The sequence below is a fragment of the Melanerpes formicivorus genome, unplaced genomic scaffold, assembly GCF_026170545.1.
Source record: "Melanerpes formicivorus ecotype bairdi unplaced genomic scaffold, bMelFor1.0.p_v2 SCAF_1631, whole genome shotgun sequence".
NCBI lineage: Eukaryota > Metazoa > Chordata > Aves > Piciformes > Picidae > Melanerpes > Melanerpes formicivorus.
The window spans coordinates 16,410-35,764 of record NW_027143983.1 but is presented as its reverse complement, the minus strand read 5'-3'; the positions used below and the strand labels follow the sequence as shown (position 1 = coordinate 35,764).

General features: G+C 59.7%; 1 protein-coding gene across 3 annotated transcripts; it reads right to left on the bottom strand.

The window, feature by feature from the left end:
- Window positions 1–1,092: 1,092 nt before the first annotated feature.
- On the bottom strand, window positions 1,093–18,477 carry RDM1 (RAD52 motif containing 1). Of its 3 annotated transcripts, none has more exons than XM_068171074.1 (8): window positions 18,366–18,477; window positions 17,230–17,409; window positions 15,872–15,994; window positions 14,488–14,650; window positions 13,063–13,161; window positions 11,124–11,212; window positions 6,549–6,708; window positions 1,093–1,267 (listed from the first exon to the last, which is right to left on the bottom strand). In XM_068171074.1, the coding sequence occupies exons 1-7, from the start codon at window positions 18,450–18,452 to the stop codon at window positions 6,598–6,600; spliced, it is 852 nt and encodes a 283-aa protein (XP_068027175.1). In that variant the 5' UTR covers window positions 18,453–18,477; the 3' UTR covers window positions 1,093–1,267; window positions 6,549–6,597. The 3 variants fall into 3 exon arrangements, with proteins under 3 accessions (XP_068027175.1, XP_068027176.1, XP_068027174.1); XM_068171075.1 differs by lacking the exon at window positions 1,093–1,267 and adding an exon at window positions 2,114–2,160; XM_068171073.1 differs by lacking the exon at window positions 1,093–1,267 and having other exon boundaries at window positions 6,517–6,708.
- Window positions 18,478–19,355: the final 878 nt, after the last annotated feature.

Genomic DNA, 19,355 nt, shown 5'->3' with positions numbered 1-19,355 from the left:
GAGATTCTGTCCTCCTGAGGGCCAGGAGAAAGCAGCTCTCAGGCTGGAGCCTCCCTGGATGACATCCACAGCAGGATTCAGTACCCCACAGGGAGCAGAACTGCTCTTGCCCCCTGCCACCATGGGGGTCTGCTCTGCTCTTGTTCCACTTACAGCCTCTCCAAAAACTGCATCCCATGCCAGGCCTGGAAGGTGCCATTCCAGAGCTGGGTGATGAGATTCCCATCGAGGTTTCTGGGGGAGAAAGAAGACCAGAGAGATGAACAGGGCCTGGCCTGCAGGAAGCTGGGGCACAGCAGTATGGCTTGGGAGGAAACAGGCAAATCCAAGGTAGAACAGGGAGGAAATTGCCCTTTGCTCAGTGCTTTTTTAACCTGTCAAGGAGAGGAAATGAAGCCCACATGTGCTGCATCCATTCCTGCTCCAGGATGCAGCAAACCTTCACAGAATGCCTTGGTTGGGCTAAGCAGGCTGGGATCCCTCATCCTCCTGTGGGTGCCCCAGCCAGCTCCATTGACCTCTTCAGCTCCCTTTGCCTTCTAGCAGGAGAAACTGAGTCACTGAGCCAAAAACATGCACCACAGGCAAGGTTTTCCAGCACAGACACACACACACAAGGGCTCTGGACACAAACTGGCTTTGCTAAAGGCACCAGCAAGAAACTTTCAGGACTCACAGCAGCTGCAGAAAGGGAAGTGGCTCAAAAGCACATGCCTCAATCACCAGGATTTTATTGTGAGACAGATCCCTGTGGAAAGGAGAAGACAAAAGTGTCGGTGGCATTGGCACCCTGCTGCTGGCCTCCACCTGCTGGGGCACTGGCAGTGCTGGTGTGGTGGCACCAGCTCTGCTTCCAGGTGGTGTTTGTGGCTGGATTCAGCTTGTGTGGAGTGGAACTTGTGACAGCCCCCCCGACCAGAGGGGACTCTCATAGAATGAGGCCTCAAAGCTCATCCAGCTCCAACCCCCTGCCATGCCCAGGGACACCTCCCCCCAGCCCAGCTTGCTCAAGGCCTCATCCAGCCTGGCCTTGAACACCTCCAGGAAGGGGACAGCCACAGCCTCCTTGGGCAGCCTGTGCCAGCCTCTCCCCACCCTCACTCTCAAGAATTTCTTCCTAATCTCCACTCTCAATCTGCCCTTTCCCAGCTCAAAGCCTTCTCTTCAGGCTGGACAGCCTCAACAAAATACCTACAGGTGCTTCAGCAGGAGCAGACCCTCCAGAGAATGTCTCTTCACTGCCTGCAGACCATTGTCCTGGAGGACTCTGGAATGACAAATGGGACACTGCTGAGACACCAGGAGGGAATGGAAATGTCAGGGGAGGAAATATCCTTTCCTGAAACACCCCTCTGAGTCACTGTGGGGATCATCACCACCCCTGGCAGGAGCAGGCACTTGCTCCTGGCCTGCTGAAGCTAACTGTGGCCTGATGGTCGATGAAACAGGCACAGGGATGGTCCCCTAGGATGGACACAGCTCCTGGCATTTCACCCAAAGAAGCCCTGGAGGTGCACCTCCCTCCCTGCTGAGTTGCAGTCTGATAGAGATGGTTTGTGTGGTTCTGCTGGTCATGGCCTGGGCTCAAAATCCAGATTCAATGGGAGAAAGTCATGGAGTCAGAGGTGTTGGGTGGGAAGGGACCCCCAAAGCTCATCCAATGCAGCCCCCTGCAGCCAGCAGGGATAGCCCCAGCCAGGGCAGGCTGCTCACAGCCCCACACAACCTCCCCTGCACTGCTGCCAGGCATGGGGCAGCTCCCAGCTCTCTGGGCAGCCTGGGCCAGGCTCTCCCCACCCTCACTGCCAAACATTTCTCCTTCTCTCCACTCTCAAGCTCCCTCTTGCCCTTTCCAACCCTCCCCCCTTGGCCTGTCCCATCAGGCCCTGCTCAGAGCTCTGTCCCCAGCTCTCTGCTGGGCCCTTGAAGCACTGCAAGGCCACCAGAAGGTCTCCCTGGAGCCTTCTCCTCTGCAGGCTGCCCAAGGCCAACTCTCTCAGCCTGGCTCCCAGCAGAGGGCTTCCAGCCCTGCCAGCACCTTGCCCCTGCTCCGGGCCTGGCCTCTCGCCGTGCTCACTCCTGGAGGACACTTACAAGGCCTCAGCCCAGAGCTGCTCTCTCCACGCTTGTCCTTCCCCGGCAGCAGCCCAGCTGCCGTTCCTGCGGAGAAACGCAGCCCATCACCGCCCCGCCGGCCCCTTCCCTGCGCACACCCAGCCCGAGGCGCTGCGGCCGGGGCCCCGCTGCGGTGTGCCGCGGGGCGGTGCGGGGCAGGGCACTCACGGGGCGGGCAGGGCCCCGCTGCAGTCCAGCAGCCGCCGGCGGCAGCGGCAAAGCGCAGGGCAGAGCCCGCGGGGCCGGGCCGGGCCGGGGCCCACCGCCGGCAGCAGCAGCAGGGCCAGGAGCAGCGGCAGGGGGGGCCGGGGCCGGCCCATGGCGGAGCGGCCAACGGCGGCGGCCGGGGCCGGCGCGGGGCAGGGGCTGGGGCAGGGGAGAGGCGCGGGGCAGGGGCAGAGCAGATGACATGAGCGGGGCAGGGCTGGGGACAGGCGCGGGGCAAGGGCAGAGCAGGGGACAGGAGCGGGGCAGGGGCAGAGCAGGGGAGAGGCGCGGGGCAGGGGCAGAGCAGGGGACAGGAGCGGGGCAGGGGCAGGGCAGGGGACAGGAGCGGGGCAGGGGCAGAGCAGGGGACAGGCTGGGGGACCAGCTGTCCCAGCGTGCTTCCATCCCAGCTTTACATGGAGCTAGCCCCAGCCTTGCACAGTGCTTCCATCCCAGCTTTACATGGAGCTAGTCCCAGCCTTGCACAGTGCTTCCATCCCAGCTTTACATGGAGCTAGTCCCAGCCCCACACAGTGCTTCCATCCCAGCTTTACATGGAGCTAGTCCCAGCCCCACACAGTGCTTCCATGCCAGCTCTGCATGGAGCTAGCCCCAGCCCCACACAGTGCTTCCATCCCAGCTTTACATGGAGCTAGTCCCAGCCCCGCACAGTGCTTCCATCCCAGCTTTACATGGAGCTAGTCCCAGCCCCACACAGTGCTTCCATCCCAGCTTTGCATGGAGCTAGTCCCAGCCCCACACAGTGCTTCCATCCCAGCTTTACACGGAGCTAGCCCCAGCCTTGCACAGTGCTTCCATCCCAGCTTTATATGGAGCTAGTCCCAGCCTTGCACAGTGCTTCCATCCCAGCTTTGCATGGAGCTAGTCCCAGCCTTGCACAGTGCTTCCATCCCAGCTTTGCATGGAGCTAGTCCCAGCCCCACACAGTGCTTCCATCCCAGCTTTATATGGAGCTAGTCCCAGCCTTGCACAGTGCTTCCATCCCAGCTTTGCATGGAGCTAGTCCCAGCCTTGCACAGTGCTTCCATCCCAGCTTTGCATGGAGCTAGTCCCAGCCCCACACAGTGCTTCCATCCCAGCTTTATATGGAGCTAGTCCCAGCCCCGCACAGTGCTTCCATCCCAGCTTTACATGGAGCTAGTCCCAGCCCCACAGAGTGCTTCCATCCCAGCTTTGCATGGAGCTAGTCCCAGCCTTGCACAGTGCTTCCATCCCAGCTTTATATGGAGCTAGTCCCAGCCTTGCACAGTGCTTCCATCCCAGCTTTGCATGGAGCTAGTCCCAGCCTTGCACAGTGCTTCCATCCCAGCTTTATATGGAGCTAGCCCCAGCCCCACACAGTGCTTCCATCCCAGCTTTACATGGAGCTAGTCCCAGCCCCACAGAGTGCTTCCATCCCAGCTTTGCATGGAGCTAGTCCCAGCCTTGCACAGTGCTTCCATCCCAGCTTTACATGGAGCTAGTCCCAGCCTTGCACAGTGCTTCCATCCCAGCTTTACATGGAGCTAGTCCCAGCCCCGCACAGTGCTTCCATCCCAGCTTTACATGGAGCTAGTCCCAGCCTTGCACAGTGCTTCCATCCCAGCTTTACATGGAGCTAGTCCCAGCTCCACACAGTGCTTCCATCCCAGCTTTATATGGAGCTAGTCCCAGCCCCGCACAGTGCTTCCATCCCAGCTTTACATGGAGCTAGTCCCAGCCCCGCACAGTGCTTCCATCCCAGCTTTACATGGAGCTAGTCCCAGCCTTGCACAGTGCTTCCATCCCAGCTTTACATGGAGCTAGTCCCAGCCCCGCACAGTGCTTCCATCCCAGCTTTACATGGAGCTAGTCCCAGCCTTGCACAGTGCTTCCATCCCAGCTTTACATGGAGCTAGTCCCAGCCTTGCACAGTGCTTCCATCCCAGCTTTACATGGAGCTAGTCCCAGCCCCACACAGTGCTTCCATCCCAGCTTTGCATGGAGCTAGCCCCAGCCCCACACAGTGCTTCCATCCCAGCTTTACATGGAGCTAGTCCCAGCCTTGCACAGTGCTTCCATCCCAGCTTTGCATGGAGCTAGCCCCAGCCCCACACATTGCTTCCATCCCAGCTTTGCATGGAGCTAGTCCCAGCCTTGCACAGTGCTTCCATCCCAGCTTTGCATGGAGCTAGTCCCAGCCCCACACAGTGCTTCCATCCCAGCTTTATATGGAGCTAGCCCCAGCCCCACACAGTGCTTCCATCCCAGCTTTATATGGAGCTAGTCCCAGCCCCGCACAGTGCTTCCATCCCAGCTTTGCATGGAGCTAGTCCCAGCCCCACACAGTGCTTCCATCCCAGCTTTACATGGAGCTAGTCCCAGCCTTGCACAGTGCTTCCATCCCAGCTTTACATGGAGCCAGTCCCAGCTCCACACAGTGCTTCCATCCCAGCTTTATATGGAGCTAGTCCCAGCCCCGCACAGTGCTTCCATCCCAGCTTTGCATGGAGCTAGTCCCAGCCCCACACAGTGCTTCCATCCCAGCTTTACATGGAGCTAGTCCCAGCCTTGCACAGTGCTTCCATCCCAGCTTTACATGGAGCTAGTCCCAGCCCCGCACAGTGCTTCCATCCCAGCTTTACATGGAGCTAGTCCCAGCCTTGCACAGTGCTTCCATCCCAGCTTTACATGGAGCTAGTCCCAGCCTTGCACAGTGCTTCCATCCCAGCTTTACATGGAGCTAGTCCCAGCCCCACACAGTGCTTCCATCCCAGCTTTACACGGAGCTAGTCCCAGCCCCACACAGTGCTTCCATCCCAGCTTTATATGGAGCTAGTCCCAGCCCCGCACAGTGCTTCCATCCCAGCTTTGCATGGAGCTAGTCCCAGCCTTGCACAGTGCTTCCATCCCAGCTTTACATGGAGCTAGTCCCAGCCCCACACAGTGCTTCCATCCCAGCTTTACATGGAGCTAGTCCCAGCCTTGCACAGTGCTTCCATCCCAGCTTTGCATGGAGCTAGCCCCAGCCCCGCACAGTGCTTCCATCCCAGCTTTACATGGAGCTAGTCCCAGCCTTGCACAGTGCTTCCATCCCAGCTTTACATGGAGCTAGTCCCAGCTCCACACAGTGCTTCCATCCCAGCTTTACATGGAGCTAGTCCCAGCTCCACACAGTGCTTCCATCCCAGCTTTACATGGAGCTAGTCCCAGCCTTGCACAGTGCTTCCATCCCAGCTTTGCATGGAGCTAGCCCCAGCCCCACACAGTGCTTCCATCCCAGCTTTACATGGAGCTAGCCCCAGCCTTGCACAGTGCTTCCATCCCAGCTTTACATGGAGCTAGTCCCAGCTCCACACAGTGCTTCCATCCCAGCTTTACACGGAGCTAGCCCCAGCCCCACACAGTGCTTCCATCCCAGCTTTGCATGGAGCTAGTCCCAGCCCCGCACAGTGCTTCCATCCCAGCTTTACATGGAGCTAGTCCCAGCCTTGCACAGTGCTTCCATCCCAGCTTTGCATGGAGCTAGCCCCAGCCCCGCACAGTGCTTCCATCCCAGCTTTACACGGAGCTAGCCCCAGCCCCACACAGTGCTTCCATCCCAGCTTTGCATGGAGCTAGTCCCAGCCCCGCACAGTGCTTCCATCCCAGCTTTACATGGAGCTAGTCCCAGCCTTGCACAGTGCTTCCATCCCAGCTTTGCATGGAGCTAGTCCCAGCCTTGCACAGTGCTTCCATCCCAGCTTTACACGGAGCTAGCCCCAGCCCCGCACAGTGCTTCCATCCCAGCTGCCAGCTGCGCCTCTGCACCGCTCCAGTCCCAGCTCCCCGCTGCCGCAGGGCTTTCAGCCCCAGCAGCACTCTCCCGGTGCCTGCCGGAGGTGTGCAGGCCCCACAGCTCCTCCTGCTGGTGCCACCTCTGCTGTCCCCAGCTGCCTCCCGCGGCTCACAGCGAGCCTGAGCCGTGTGGGCTCCCGGGGGGGAGGTTGGGGGGGGGCCCTCCTTCCTTTTGTTCTTCTCGGGGTGCCAAGCACATCTCCTCTGCTGTCTCAATAACAACCATTTATAGCTGACCTGGATTAGCTGACAGGAAAACACTTTCCCCTCCCCAGCCAGCTCAGTGTTTTGGGGTGGGGGAGGTTTAATTTTAGTAACACTGGGGGCTGCTGCCCATTTCTGGGGCTTGTGAGCTGTGAGGCTGGCTGTGAGGCACACCTCCTGGCCCAGCTTAGGCTTGGCTTCCTCACCAGGCACCACACAACTGCTGGAGCTGCTGGCAGGACAGAGCTGTGCTCATTAGCTGGCATCTGCCAGCTGGAGAAGCTCCTCCTCCAAACTGAGATCAGACAAAACTTCTTCTCCTTCTTCTTCATCCAGGTCAAACTGCTCCAAGGACAAGTCATTGACCTGCAAAGCCAAGCCAAGAGTGAATTTCTTTCTCCACAACGTTGTTCAGCTTCCCCCCTCCTCCTCACCTGCACACAAGAGAGTGGTGCCAGGTACAGCAGAGCCTCCCTGCAGCCACAGGGTGATGGGAGAGGGGAAGGGACCTCTGGAGATCATCCAATCCAAGGCCCCTGCCAGGGCAGGGTCACCCAGGGCAGGCCACACAGGAACACATCCAGCTGGGCCTTGAAAGTCCCCAGAGATGGAGACTCCACCACCTCTCTGGGCAGCCTGCTCCAGGGCTCTGTTGCTTCTGGGCCCCTCAGTTTAAGAAGGACATTGAGAGACTTGAAGGTGTCCAGAGAAGGGCAAGAAAGCTGGGGAGGGGTCTGGAGCACAGCCCTGGGAGGAGAGGCTGAGGGAGCTGGGGTTGCTTAGCCTGCAGAAGAGGAGGCTCAGGGGAGACCTTCTTGCTCTCTGCAACTCCCTGCAGGGAGGTTGGAGCCAGGTGGGGGTTGGTCTCTTCTGCCAGGCAAGCAGCAGCAGAACAAGAGGACACAGTCTCAAGCTGTGCCAGGGGAGGTTTAGGCTGGAGGTGAGGAGAAAGTTCTTCCCAGCAAGAGAGATTGGCCATGGGATGTGCTGCCCAGGGAGGTGGTGGAGTCCCCATCCCTGGAGGTGTTCAAGAGGGGATTGGATGTGGCACTTGGAGCCATGGATCAGTTGTCAGGAGGTGTTGGGTGAGAGGTTGGACTTGATGATCTCTGAGCTCTTTTCCAACCTTATTGATTCTATGATCCTATGGGGCAGGTGGAGCTTCCTGTGTTCAACTCCATGCCTGTTGCCTCCTGTCCTGTCACTGGGGGCCACTGAGAAGCCTCTGGCCCCATCCTCCTGACCCCCACCCTTAGAACTTGTAAGCATTGATCAGATCCCCCTCAGGCTCCTCCTCTCCAGGCTAACCAGCCCCAGCTCTCAGCCTCTCCTCAGATCAGAGCTGTTCCAGGGCCCTCAGCATCTCTGTGGCCTTGTGCTAGACTCTCTCCACCAGTTCTTTGTCCCTCTTGAGCTGGGGAGCCCAGACCTGGACGCAGTGCTGCAGGTGAGGCCTCAGCAGCACAGGAACTTCCCAGCTGAGGAACATTTGAGTTTTGGAAAGGCTGACCCAACATCACAAGGCAATGACCCAAAGCACAGCCAGCAGCTCTCCTCCCAAGCAAGTCCTTCCCAATTCCTGCCTCTTCCTCTTCTGGCCAGGCTGGAAGGTGTCTTGCAGAGAGCAAGCACAGCATTGCCTGCCCCAGCATCACAGGGAAGTGAGAGGGCAGGGGAGGGCAGGGCTGGCTCTGCTGGTTTGAGAAGCAGCAGACTTTCTGTTTGACTTCACTGCTCACTTCTCTCATGGTCTCTACTTGTCAGGTCAGCTCTCTGTGGGGTTAAAAGAGGTCAGATGGAAGGGGCTGTGCAGAGGAGAATGCACAGAACAAACCAGCAGAGATCTGTAGGCAGCACTGGAGGGAGGGGATTCTGCCTCTCTGATCTGCTGAGACCTGCCCTGCAGTGCTGGGGCAGCTCTGGAGCCCTCAGCACAAACAGGGAGCTGGGGGAGCAGGGCCAGAGGAGGCCACAGCAGTGCTGGCAGGGCTGGAAGCCCTCTGCTGGGAGCCAGGCTGAGAGAGTTGGCCTTGGGCAGCCTGCAGAAGAGAAGGCTCCAGGGAGAGCTTCTGGTGGCCTTGCAGTGCTTCAAGGGCCCAGCAGAGAGCTGGGGACAGAGCTTTGAGCAGGGCCTGATGGGACAGGCCAAGGGGGGAGGGTTGGAAAGGGCAAGAGGGAGCTTGAGAGTGGAGAGAAGGAGAAAGGTTTGGCAGTGAGGGTGGGGAGAGCCTGGCCCAGGCTGCCCAGAGAGCTGGGAGCTGCCCCATGCCTGGCAGCAGTGCAGGGGAGGTTGTGTGGGGCTGTGAGCAGCCTGCCCTGGCTGGGGCTGTCCCTGCTGGCTGCAGGGGGCTGCACTGGATGACCTTTGGTAGTCTTCTCCAACCTAAAGCATTCATGATTCTGTGAGACCTCATCTTCCCAACCTGCTAACCTCCCCCCTGCTGGCTGCTAGCTACTTCTCACCCCCAACTATTCCTGTTTACTCCTCAGGAGGAAAGGAAGCCTCCTGCTTGAGGGCAGAGGGTGACTCAGGCTCATCAGATGGAATAATTTGTCACAGGGTGCTTCAGACACTCCTTCCACACAAGCTGCTGCAGGAGCTGGAGGCTGTGCAGCATCATGCTGCTGAACATCTGAGAGTGATGCTTGGCCTCAAAATACCACAGCCAAGATCTCCCTGCTCAGCAGCAGGGTTCAAACCCAGTGAGGTGGAAATCCTCAGCTCACCACTGGCTGTGCCAGCAGCTGGCATGCAGAGCTGTGGGGCCAGCAGGTCCAGGGAGGTTCTCCTCCACCTCTGCTCTGCACTGGGAAGACCACACCTGCAATACTGTGTCCAGTTTGGGGCTCCTCAATTCAGGAGAGACAGGAATCTGCTGGAGAGAGTCCAATGGAGGCCAGGAGGATGCTGAAGGGGCTGGAGCAGCTCTGTGAGGAGGAAAGGCTGAGAGCCCTGGGGCTGTTGAGTCTGGAGAAGAGAAAGCTCAGAGGGGATCTGATCACTGTGTATAAACAGCTGGGGGGTGGGGGTCAAGAAGGTGCCAGGTTCCTTTTGGGGGTGCCCAGTGACAGGACAAGGAACAGTGAGTACAGGCTGGAACCCAGGAGGTTCCACCTCAACATGAGAAGAAGCTTTGGTGTGAGGCTGCTGGAGGCCTGGACCAGGCTGCCCAGAGAGGTTGTGGAGTCTCCTGCTCTGCAGACTTTCAAACCCCACCTGGATGTGTCCCTGTGTGCCCTGCCCTGGGGGACATTGCTTTGGCAGGGGGTTGGACTGGAGGAGCTCCAGAGGTCCCTTCCAAGCCCCAAACCATTCTATCATTCCCCAGGCACCTGCAGGAGCTTCACCAAAGCTTCTGAGAACCATTCCTCCTGGGAAGGATGAGCTTAGGAATTGCAGTTCTAGATGGGGAGTTTGATTTGGCCACAACAACCCCAGGCAGTGCTGCAGGCTGGGGGCAGAGTGGCTGAGAGCAGCCAGGCAGAGAGGGACCTGGGGGGAGTGGTGGACAGCAGCTGAACAGGAGCCAGCAGTGTGCCCAGGGGGCCAAGAAGGCCAAGGGCATCCTGGCCTGCAGCAGGAAGAGTGTGGCCAGCAGGAGCAGGGAAGTCCTTGTGCCCTGTGCTCAGCACTGCTGAGGCCACACCTGGAGTCCTGTGTCCAGTTCTGGGCTCCTCAGGTTAGGAAAGAGGTTGAGCTGCTGGAAGGTGTCCAGAGAAGGGCAAGAAAGCTGGGGAGGGGTCTGGAGCACAGCCCTGGGAGGAGAGGCTGAGGGAGCTGGGGTTGCTTAGCCTGCAGAAGAGGAGGCTCAGGGGAGACCTTCTTGCTCTCTGCAACTCCCTGCAGGGAGGCTGGAGCCAGGTGGGGGTTGGTCTCTTCTGCCAGGCAAGCAGCCCCAGAACAAGAGGACACAGTCTGAAGCTGTGCCAGGGGAGGTTTAGGCTGGAGGTGAGGAGAAAGTTCTTCACAGAGAGAGTCATTGGCCACTGGGATGTGCTGCCCAGGGAGGTGGTGGAGTCCCCATCCCTGGAGGTGTTCCAGAGGGGATTGGATGTGGCACTTGGAGCCATGGTTGAGTTGATCAGATGGTGTTGGGTAAGAGGTTGGACTGGATGAGCTCTGAGCTCTTTTCCAACCTTATTGATGCTATGATTTATTTAAGAACTTATTCAAAAGTCACAGCTCACAGGGTGTGAGGAGCTGGAAGGGACCTCTGGAGATCTTTTGAGTCCAGCCCCCTGCCAGAGCAGGAGCAGAGAATCCAGCACAGGTCCCACAGGAACACATCCAGGCAGGGCTGGGAAGGCTCCAGAGCAGGAGACTCCACAACCTCTCTGGGCAGCCTGCTCCAGGCCTCTGGGAGCCTCTCAGTGCAGAAGTTCCTCCTCATGTTGAGGTGGAACCTCCTGTGCTGCAGTTTCCATCCATTGCCCTTTACAGCACAGAAGTTGTTCCTCATGCTGAGGAGAATCATTTCCTGTGACCTGCTGGGACTTCACCACCCTTGTCCCTCTCAAGAGCAGCCCTGGATGCTGTGAGAGCTGTCCCAAGCTGCACCATCACAGTCCTGCCCCCCAACTGCCCCAAACCCACCTTGCTGCAGAGAGTTACCCCCAAAGCAGCAGAGCTCAGCCCTCAGCCTGCTCTACCACTCCCAGCTGTGGGCTTTCAGCAGGGCTGTGCACAAGGAGGGTGCCAGAGGGAGGCACAGCTGCCAGCTGGCTCTCCAGGGCTCAAGGTGCAGCATGCAGGTCCTGTGCTAAAGCTGAACTGCTTTTACCTCAATGAGTCCTTTCAGTTCCTCCTCTGTTAAGAGGTCTGTGGGCTCCTCCTGGCAGCAGTTGTACTCCACAGTCACCTTCCCATTCTCTGCAACAGAGGAGCCAGAGGCATGGTCAGGATGTGCTGTGTGATGACCACAAACCCTCCCTGAGCTCCAAGCAGGGCAGCCATGCTCCCTAACCTGGAGTGACAGGCTTGGAGCTGGAGCCGGGAGGTGAGGAAGCACCACAGAGCTGCCCCTGCCAGCAGTTACAGCCTTGGGGGCTGGAGGTTCAGTGATGATTTATCATGATTTATCAAAAGCCCTGGCAGTCTGGGGCAGTCCTCACAGACTGGAAAGGGGGAAACATCACCCCCATCTGCAAAAAGGGTAAGAAGGAGGAACCAGGGAACTCCAGGCCAGTCAGTCTCACCTCTGTGCCCGGGAAGATCATGGAGCAGATCCTCCTGGAGGCACTGCTGGCTCAGAAGAATAGTGAAGAGGTGATTGGGAGCAGTCAGCATGGCTTTGCCAAGGGCAAATCCTGCCTGACCAACCTGGTGGCCTTCTATGAGCAGCTGACAACATCAACAGCTGAGGGGAGAGCAACTGATGTCAGGGCAAAGCCTTTGACACTGTCCCCACCACAGCCTGGGCTCCAGGCTGGTGACACATGGGTGTGATGGGTGACCACTGGATGGATACAGAACTGGCTTGATGGCAGCACCCAAAGAGTGGCTGTCCATGGCTCCATGGCCCAGGGGAGGCCAGGGACAAGCAGAGTCCCTCAGGGATCAGCCCTGGGCCCAGGCTTGTTCAACATCCCTGTGGGTGCCATGGACAGTGGCACTGAGTGCAGCCTCAGCAGGGTTGCTGATGACACCAAGCTGTGTGGGGCAGCAGACAGCTGGAGGGAAGGGATCCATCCAGAGGGAGCTGGGCAGGCTGGAGAGGTGGGCACAAGCCAACCTCAGGAGGTGCAACAGGAGCAAGGGCAGGGTCCTGCAGCTGGCTGGAGGCAATCCCAGGCACAAATGCAGGCTGGGCAGGGACTGGCTGGAAAGCAGCCCTGAGGAGAGAGCCTTGGGGGTGCTGGGGGAGGAGAAGCTCAGCAGGAGCTCTCAGTGTGCACTTGCAGCCCAGAAAGCCAAGCAGAGCCTGGGCTGCAGCAGGAGAAGTGTGGCCAGCAGGGCAAGGGAGGTGATTCTCCCCCTCTGCTCAGCTCTGGGGAGACCCCACCTGGAGTCCTGCCTCCAGTTCTGGAGCCCCTATGGCAAGAGGGATGTGGAGGTGCTGGAAGGTGTCCAGAGCAGGGCCAGGAGGAGGAGCAGAGGGCTGGAGCTGCTCTGCTGTGAGGACAGACTGAAGGAGCTGGGGCTGTTCAGGCTGGAGAAGAGAAGGCTCTGAGGTGACCTCATTGTGGCCTTCCAGGATCTGCAGGGGGCTCCAAGAAGGCTGGGGAGGGACTGCTCAGGCTCTCAGGCAGTGATAGGACTAGGGGGAATGGAATGAAGCTGGAGGTGGGGAGATTGAGGCTGGAGGGGAGGAGGAAGTTCTTCCCCATGAGAGTGGTGAAGCCCTGGACTGGGTTGTGCAGGGAGGGGGTTGAGGCCCCAGCCCTGGAGGTGTTTGCAGCCAGGCTGGCTGAGGCTGTGGCCAGGCTGATCTAGTGTGGGGTGTCCCTGCCCATGGCAGGGGGGTTGGGACTGGCTGATCCTTGTGGTCCCTTCCAACCCTGACTGATACTAGGATACCATGAGCAGCCACCAGCAGGTCACATCCTTCCTTCCATGCTCACAGGGTGGAGCCACTCTGTGAAACCATCCCAGAGCACAGCACAGGTTTGCTTTTGTCCCAGGCCTCAATGAATCCCAAAAGTGCAGGAAGCAAAGAATCCCTGGGAGGTTTAAAGGCCTTAGGCCAAGCAGCCAGAGGGCAGTACCCAACCAGGCCTTACCCAGCACCACCAGGAGAATCTTCTGAAAGGAGCTGGACAAAGCTTTCCCAACTGCCAGCTTCTGAGCTCTTCTGGTGGCTGTGAGGAACTGGAGAGGACCTGGACACAAGCAGCAGGGTGTTACTGACACCAGTCACCAAGGGCTGGGGCTGCACTTGGGTCACAACAACCCCATGAAGGCTCCAAGCTTGGGGCAGAGTGGCAGGGAAGTGCCTGCTGGAAAAGAACTTGGGGGGGTTGGTTGAGAGCAGCTGGAGCTGAGGCAGCAGTGCCCAGGTGGTCAAGAAGGTCACCAGCAGCCTGGCCTGGAGCAGCAATGCTGTGGGCAGCAAGGGCAGGGCAGGGTTCATCCCCCAGTGCTGGGCACTGAGGAGGCCACAGCTCAGGTACTGGGTTCAGTTTTGGGCCTCTCACCCCAAGGAGGACATTGAGAGGCTGGAGCAGGGCCAGAGAAGGGCAACAGAGCTGGGGAAGGGTCTGGAGAGCAGGGCTGGGGAGGAGCAGCTGAGGGAGCTGGGGGTGTTCAGCCTGGAGAAGAGGAGGCTGAGTGAGACCTCATTGCTCTCTGCAGCTCCCTGAGAGGAGGCTGGAGCCAGGTGGGGGTTGGGCTCTGCTCCCAAGGAACAAGCAATAAGATAACAGGAAACCCTGAGAGGAGGCTGGAACCAGCTGGGGGGTGGGCTCTGCTCCCAAGAACAAGTGATAGGACAAGAGGAAAAGGCCTCAAGTTGCTCCAGAGGAGGTTCAGGTTGGCCATGAGGAGCAATTTCCTCCCCCCATAGGGTTGCCGAGGCCTGGTCCATGCTGCCCAGGGCAGTGGTGGAGTCCCCAGGCCTGGAGGGGTCCCAAAGCTGTGCTGGTGCTGAGGGCCAGGGGTGAGTGGTGCCCTGGCAGTGCTGGGTTCAGGCTTGGACTGGATGATGTGGAAGGTCTCTTCCAACCAGCAGCTCTGTGGCTCTGTAAGCTGCCACTGTGCAGGTGCAGCTCAGCAGCTTCACACCAGGGAGGGCAGCCAGGCACAGCTTTAGAGAGCAGCTTCTGCTTCAGGAGGTGGCAGCAGCATGGCAGCACCCAGAGGGGCTCCACCTGCCAACCCAGAGCAGCACAAGATCCCTGGCCCAGGGGCAGCAGGGCAGTGTGGAGCCTTGCTGGCACCTGAGCTATGCCATGGCCGTGCTCACACAGCCTGTTCACACCAGACCTGCCCCCCAGGGGAAGGCTGCAGGCGAGGGGGAGAGGGCAGGGGTCAGGAAGTGCCACTGGTGTGAAGCTGGGGGGCTGAGGCACGCTCAGGGTCTCACTTCACAGCTCACAGGGCCCTCAGGCTACACTCAGACACTCTCCCAGCCCCACCCAGAGTGCAGAGGGAAGGCCAGTGCCTGGCACAGCTGCTGCAGCAGGCTCCCAGCTGCACCCAGCACCTACCTTCACCATCCTCCACGTCTGCCTCACCCAGGGCAACCCCCCTGGAGCAAACCCCGTGGCTGGGCACTGTCACCTCCATGGCACACAGGAACTTCACTGATTGCCTCTGAGATGGCTTCCCCACTTCCTTCCTCTCACCATCCAAGCCAGAGACATTCTGCAGCTGTTGGGAACACCAGAAGTGCTTCATCTTGAGGAGATGTTGATTAGCTGGGAGCACTGAGGGCTCTGAGCCCAGTGCCAGCACAGGAGGCAGAGGGCACAGACTGCAATCTAGGAGGTCCCATCTAAACAGGAGGGGAAGCTTCTGTCCTTTGAGGGTGGCAGAGCACTGGAGCAGGCTGCCCAGAGAGGTGGGGGAGGCTCCATCTCTGGAGGCATTCAAGACCTGCCTGGGCTGGTTCCTGTGTGGCCTGCTTTAGGTGACCTGCTCTGGCAGGGGGTTGGGCTGGGTGATACCCAGAGGAGGCCACAAAGGTGATGGGAGGTCTGGAGAACCTCCCCTATAGGAATAGGCTGGGAGAGCTGAGGCTGTTCAGCCTGGAGAAGGCTCCAGGGAGACCTCAGAGCAGCCTTCCAGTACCTGAAGGGGCTCCAGGAGAGCTGGGGAGGGACTTGGGACAAGGGCTGGGAGGGACAGGATGAGGAACAATGGCTTTGAGCTGAGAGAGGAGAGACTGAGACTGGAGAGGAGGAAGGGATTCTTGAGAGTAAGGCAGGGGAGACTCTGGCACAGGTTGCTCAGGGAGGCTGTGGCTGCCTTCTCTCTGGAGGTGCTCCAGGCCAGGCTGGATGAGGCCCTGAGCAAGCTGTGCTGGTGGGAGGTGTCCCTGCCCATGGCAGGGGGTTGGAGCTGGATGAGCTTTGAGCTCCCTTCCAACCCAAACCATTCTGTGAATCTGTGAAGCTTCAGAGATCCCTTCCAACCCAACCCCCAGTCCTATCCCTCCCTGACACCCTCAAAAGTCCCTCCCCAGCTTTCTTGCAGCCCCCTGCAGATCCTGGAAGGCCACAAGGAGGTCTCCTGGGAGCCTTCTCCTCTCCAGCCTGCACAACCCCAACTCCCTCAGGCTGTGCTCACAGCAGAGCAGCTCCAGCCCTCTGCTCCTCCTCCTGGCCCTGCTCTGGACACCTTCCAGCCCCTCCAGACCCTTCCTGGCACAGAGGCTCCAGAACTGGCCCCAGAGCTGCAGCTGTGGTCTCAGCAGAGTGGAGCAGAGGGGCAGAATCCCCTCCCTGGCCCTGCTGGCCACACTTCTCTTGCTGCAGCCCAGGCTCTGCTTGGCTCTCTGGGCTGCAAGTGCTCCCTGCTGGCTGCTGTTGAGAAGGTGGTGTGGGAAGAGGGTGAGGGGAAGGACGCTGAGGGAACCTGCAGAGGCCTTACCGTGAGGATGCGACTGGACCAGCCGCTGAAGCCCAGGTAGTGGTTGGCCAGCTCCTGGCACTTGGTGCTGCTGAGGGCAAGGACCTGCTGCTGAAACCCACTCTGCTTGGTGCAAAGGCAAACCTGTGCAGGAGAGAAGAGCTCTGCTCAGTCAGGCTTTGTTTGACAGGGTCCCCACAGCAGGCACAGCACTCCTGGCTCTGGGAGGAGCTGCCCAGGGCAGTGGCTGAATCATCCCTGGAGGGGTTTCGAAGCTGTGGAGGTGTGGTGCTGAGGGCCAGGGGTTAGTGGTGCCCTGGCAGTGCTGAGTGAAGGGCTGGATACCATGAGCTGAAAGGGCTTTATCCAGCAGAATGAGTCTGTGATTCTAGGAGCTGAAAGTATCCTAACAGCTGACTGCATTCATGCTTCTGAGGTGTGAACATGCCCAGAGAAGGGCTGGGGAGGGGTCTGGAGCACAGCCCTGGGAGGAGAGGCTGAGGGAGCTGGGGTTGCTTAGCCTGGGGAAGAGGAGGCTCAGGGGAGACCTTCTTGCTCTCTGCAACTCCCTGCAGGGAGGTTGGAGCCAGGTCTCTTCTGCCAGGCAAGCAGCCCAGAACAAGAGGACACAGTCTCAAGCTGTGCCAGGGGAGGTTTAGGCTGCAGGTGAGGAAGAAATTCATCCCAGCAAGAGAGGTTGGCCACTGGGATGTGCTGCCCATGGAGGTGGTGGAGTCCCCATCCCTGGAGGTGTTTAGGAAGAGCCTGGATGAGGCCCTTGGTGCCATGGTTTAGTTGCTCAGATGGTGCTGGGTGAGAGGTTGGACTGGATGATCCTTGAGCTCTTTTCCAACCTGGTTGATTCTATTCTGTTCTATTCTATTCCATTCCATTCCATTCCATTCCATTCCATTCCATTCTATTCTATTCTATTCCATTCCATTCCATTCCATTCCATCCTATCCTATCCTATCCTATCCTATCCTATCCTATCCTATCCTATCCTATCCTATCCTATCCTATCCTATCCCATTCCATTCAGCTCTCTTTAAGAGCTTTATCAGTTACCTGGGCAAGGGGATCAGGGCACCCTCTGTTCCAGAGGGGACTGGATGTGGCACTTGGAGCCATGGTTTAGTAGTCATGAGATCTTGGGTGACAGGTTGGACTTGATGAGGTCTTTTCCAACCTGACTGATTCTATGAGTCTATCACCCAGGAACAGGACCTGATAACCACTCTGGAGGAGGGATGCTGCCCCTGGACTGCTTCGCCCGGAGACTGGGGAAGAAACTCTTCACAGCGAGGGTGGGGAGACACTGGCACAGGTTGCCCAGGGAGGCTGTGGGTGTGCTTGTGGCCTGGGGCTGCTGTGCTCACCTTCACAGGGGCCTCCTGGAACAGGCTGTGCCCGTGGCAGGCACGCTGGGCTCTGCTGGCATCCGCAGCCGAGTAGAACTTGACGACAGCATAAAAGCCAGGCCCGGCCACGGCAGCATTGCTGTGTGCCCGCAGCGAGTAGAGCAGCCCGAACCTGGAGAACACTGAGAACAGGGAGTGCTGGGGGGGAAACAGGAGCAAAGAGAGAGCCTGGTGAACCATCCACTGGTACTCCAGGGGCTGAGCAACAGTGACAGGCAGAGGACTGCTCCCCAGACCTGGTGCCCTGGAATTGGAGGAAAGTTTGTAGTAGTTTAACAGCAACAAGCTCTGAAGTAAGAAGGGAGACTGAAGAGGAGTTTATCTCCCATCAAAGCAAGCTCAGCCTGGCCCTGATGACATCTCATCTCCAGTGTCACCCAGTCCCTGTACCAGGACACTGAGGGCCACAAAGATGATCAGTCTGGAGCCCCTGGTCTGTGGGGACAGGCTGACAGAGCTGGGGGCTGCTCAGCCTGGAGAAGGCTCCAGGGAGAAGGCTCCAGGGAGAAGGCTCCAGGGAGAAGGCTCCAGGGAGACCTTAGAGCAGCTTTCCAGTACCTGCAAAGGCTACAAGAAAACTGGGGAGAGACTTTTGGCGAGGGCTTGGGGGGACAGGATGAGGAGCAATGGCTCTGAGCTGGGAGAGGGGAGATTGAGACTGGGGATTAGGAGGTCCCATTCCCCAGCTCCTGGAACCCCTTCTTCTGGCCCTGGTGGCTGTCATTCCCTGCTCATCGGAGGGCTGCAGGGCCCCACTGCTCAGTCCTGGGCTGTTGTGGGGGGAGTCCAGCCCCCGCTGCTCAGTGTCGGAGGGGGATCCACGGTTCTTCAAGCCAGCCCCGGGACGATCTTGGGTCTCACTTCCCAGCTCCTACGGATCCCGGGCCCTGCTCCTGTGGACAGGGAGCTGAGAGGGGAGTGCGGGGGTGTCCCGAGAGAATCTCAGGCTCCTGGGGGTCCCAGGCCCCAGTCCTGAGCCTTGACGGGCTGGGACCTGGGGGTCCCGGTTCCTTCTCCTCCGTGCCGGGAGGCTCCCGGGTCCCTCTCCTCTGCTCTTAACAGGTCCCGGTGCCCGCTCCGAGGCCTCGCCTCACCTCCAGGCTCGGGTTCGGCTCCAGCCCCCAGACCAGCAGCGTCCGGGCGCTACCGGTTGGCACCCGGAACTCCACCACCTCCGCCATGCCGACCCGGACCCGCTGCCCGCTTCCCGCCTCGGCCCGGCCCCGCCCCCAGCCTCGGCCCGGCTCCGCCCCCAGCCTCGGCCCGGCCCCGCCCCCAACCTCGGCCCGGCCCCGCCCCCAGCGGTCTGATCCCGCCCCCAGTCTCGGCCCGGCCCCCAGCCTCGGCCCGGCCCCGCTTCCCGCCTCGGCCCGGATCCGCCCCCAGCGGTCTGGTCCCGCCCCCAGCCTCAGCCCGGCCCGGCCCCGACCCAGCCTCGGCCCGGCCCCGTCCCCAGCCTCAGCCTCAGCCCGGCCCGGCCCCGCTTCCCGCCTCCGTCGGGCCCGCTTCAGCCCGGCCCCTCCTCTGCCCGGCCCCGCTTTCCTTCCGGCCCCGCTTCCCGCCTCCGTCCGGCCCCCCTTGGCCCCGCCCCCCTCCCCGCCTCCGTCCGGCCCCCCTCGGCCCCGCCCCCCTTCCCGCCTGCGCCCCCCCCCAAATCCACCTCCAGCTCCCGACTTTACTCCTACCCCAAGTCTGCAGCTCCAAATTCACTCGCAAATGCACCCCAGTCCCAAGTCTGCCCCCCAAATCCCCTCTACAGCTCCAAATCCACCCCCAAATGCACCCCAGTCCCAAGTCTGCCCCCCAAATCCCATCTACAGCTCCAAATCCACCCCCAAATGCACCCCAATCCCAAGTCTGCCCCCCAAATCCCATCTACAGCTCCAAATCCACTCCCAAATGCACCCCAATCCCAAGTCTGCCCCCCAAATCCCATCTACAGCTCCAAATCCACCCCCAAATGCACCCCAATCCCAAGTCTGCTCCCCAAATCCCCTCTACAGCTCCAAATCCACCCCCAAATGCACCCCAATCCCAGTCTGCTCCCCAAATCCCCTCTACAGCTCCAAATCCACTCCCCCAAA

Excerpts from the sequence above, each read along its gene's own strand:
- RDM1 (XM_068171074.1), bottom strand. The coding sequence starts at position 18,452 with ATGGCGGAGGTGGTGGAGTTCCGGGTGCCAACCGGTAGCGCCCGGACG. Across the intron at positions 17,410-18,365 it reads AGCCGAACCCGAGCCTGGAG|CACTCCCTGTTCTCAGTGTT; the intron begins GTGAGGCGAGGC and ends TTTCCCCCCCAG. Across the intron at positions 11,213-13,062 it reads GATTCTCCTGGTGGTGCTGG|AGAATGGGAAGGTGACTGTG; the intron begins GTAAGGCCTGGT and ends CCTCTGTTGCAG.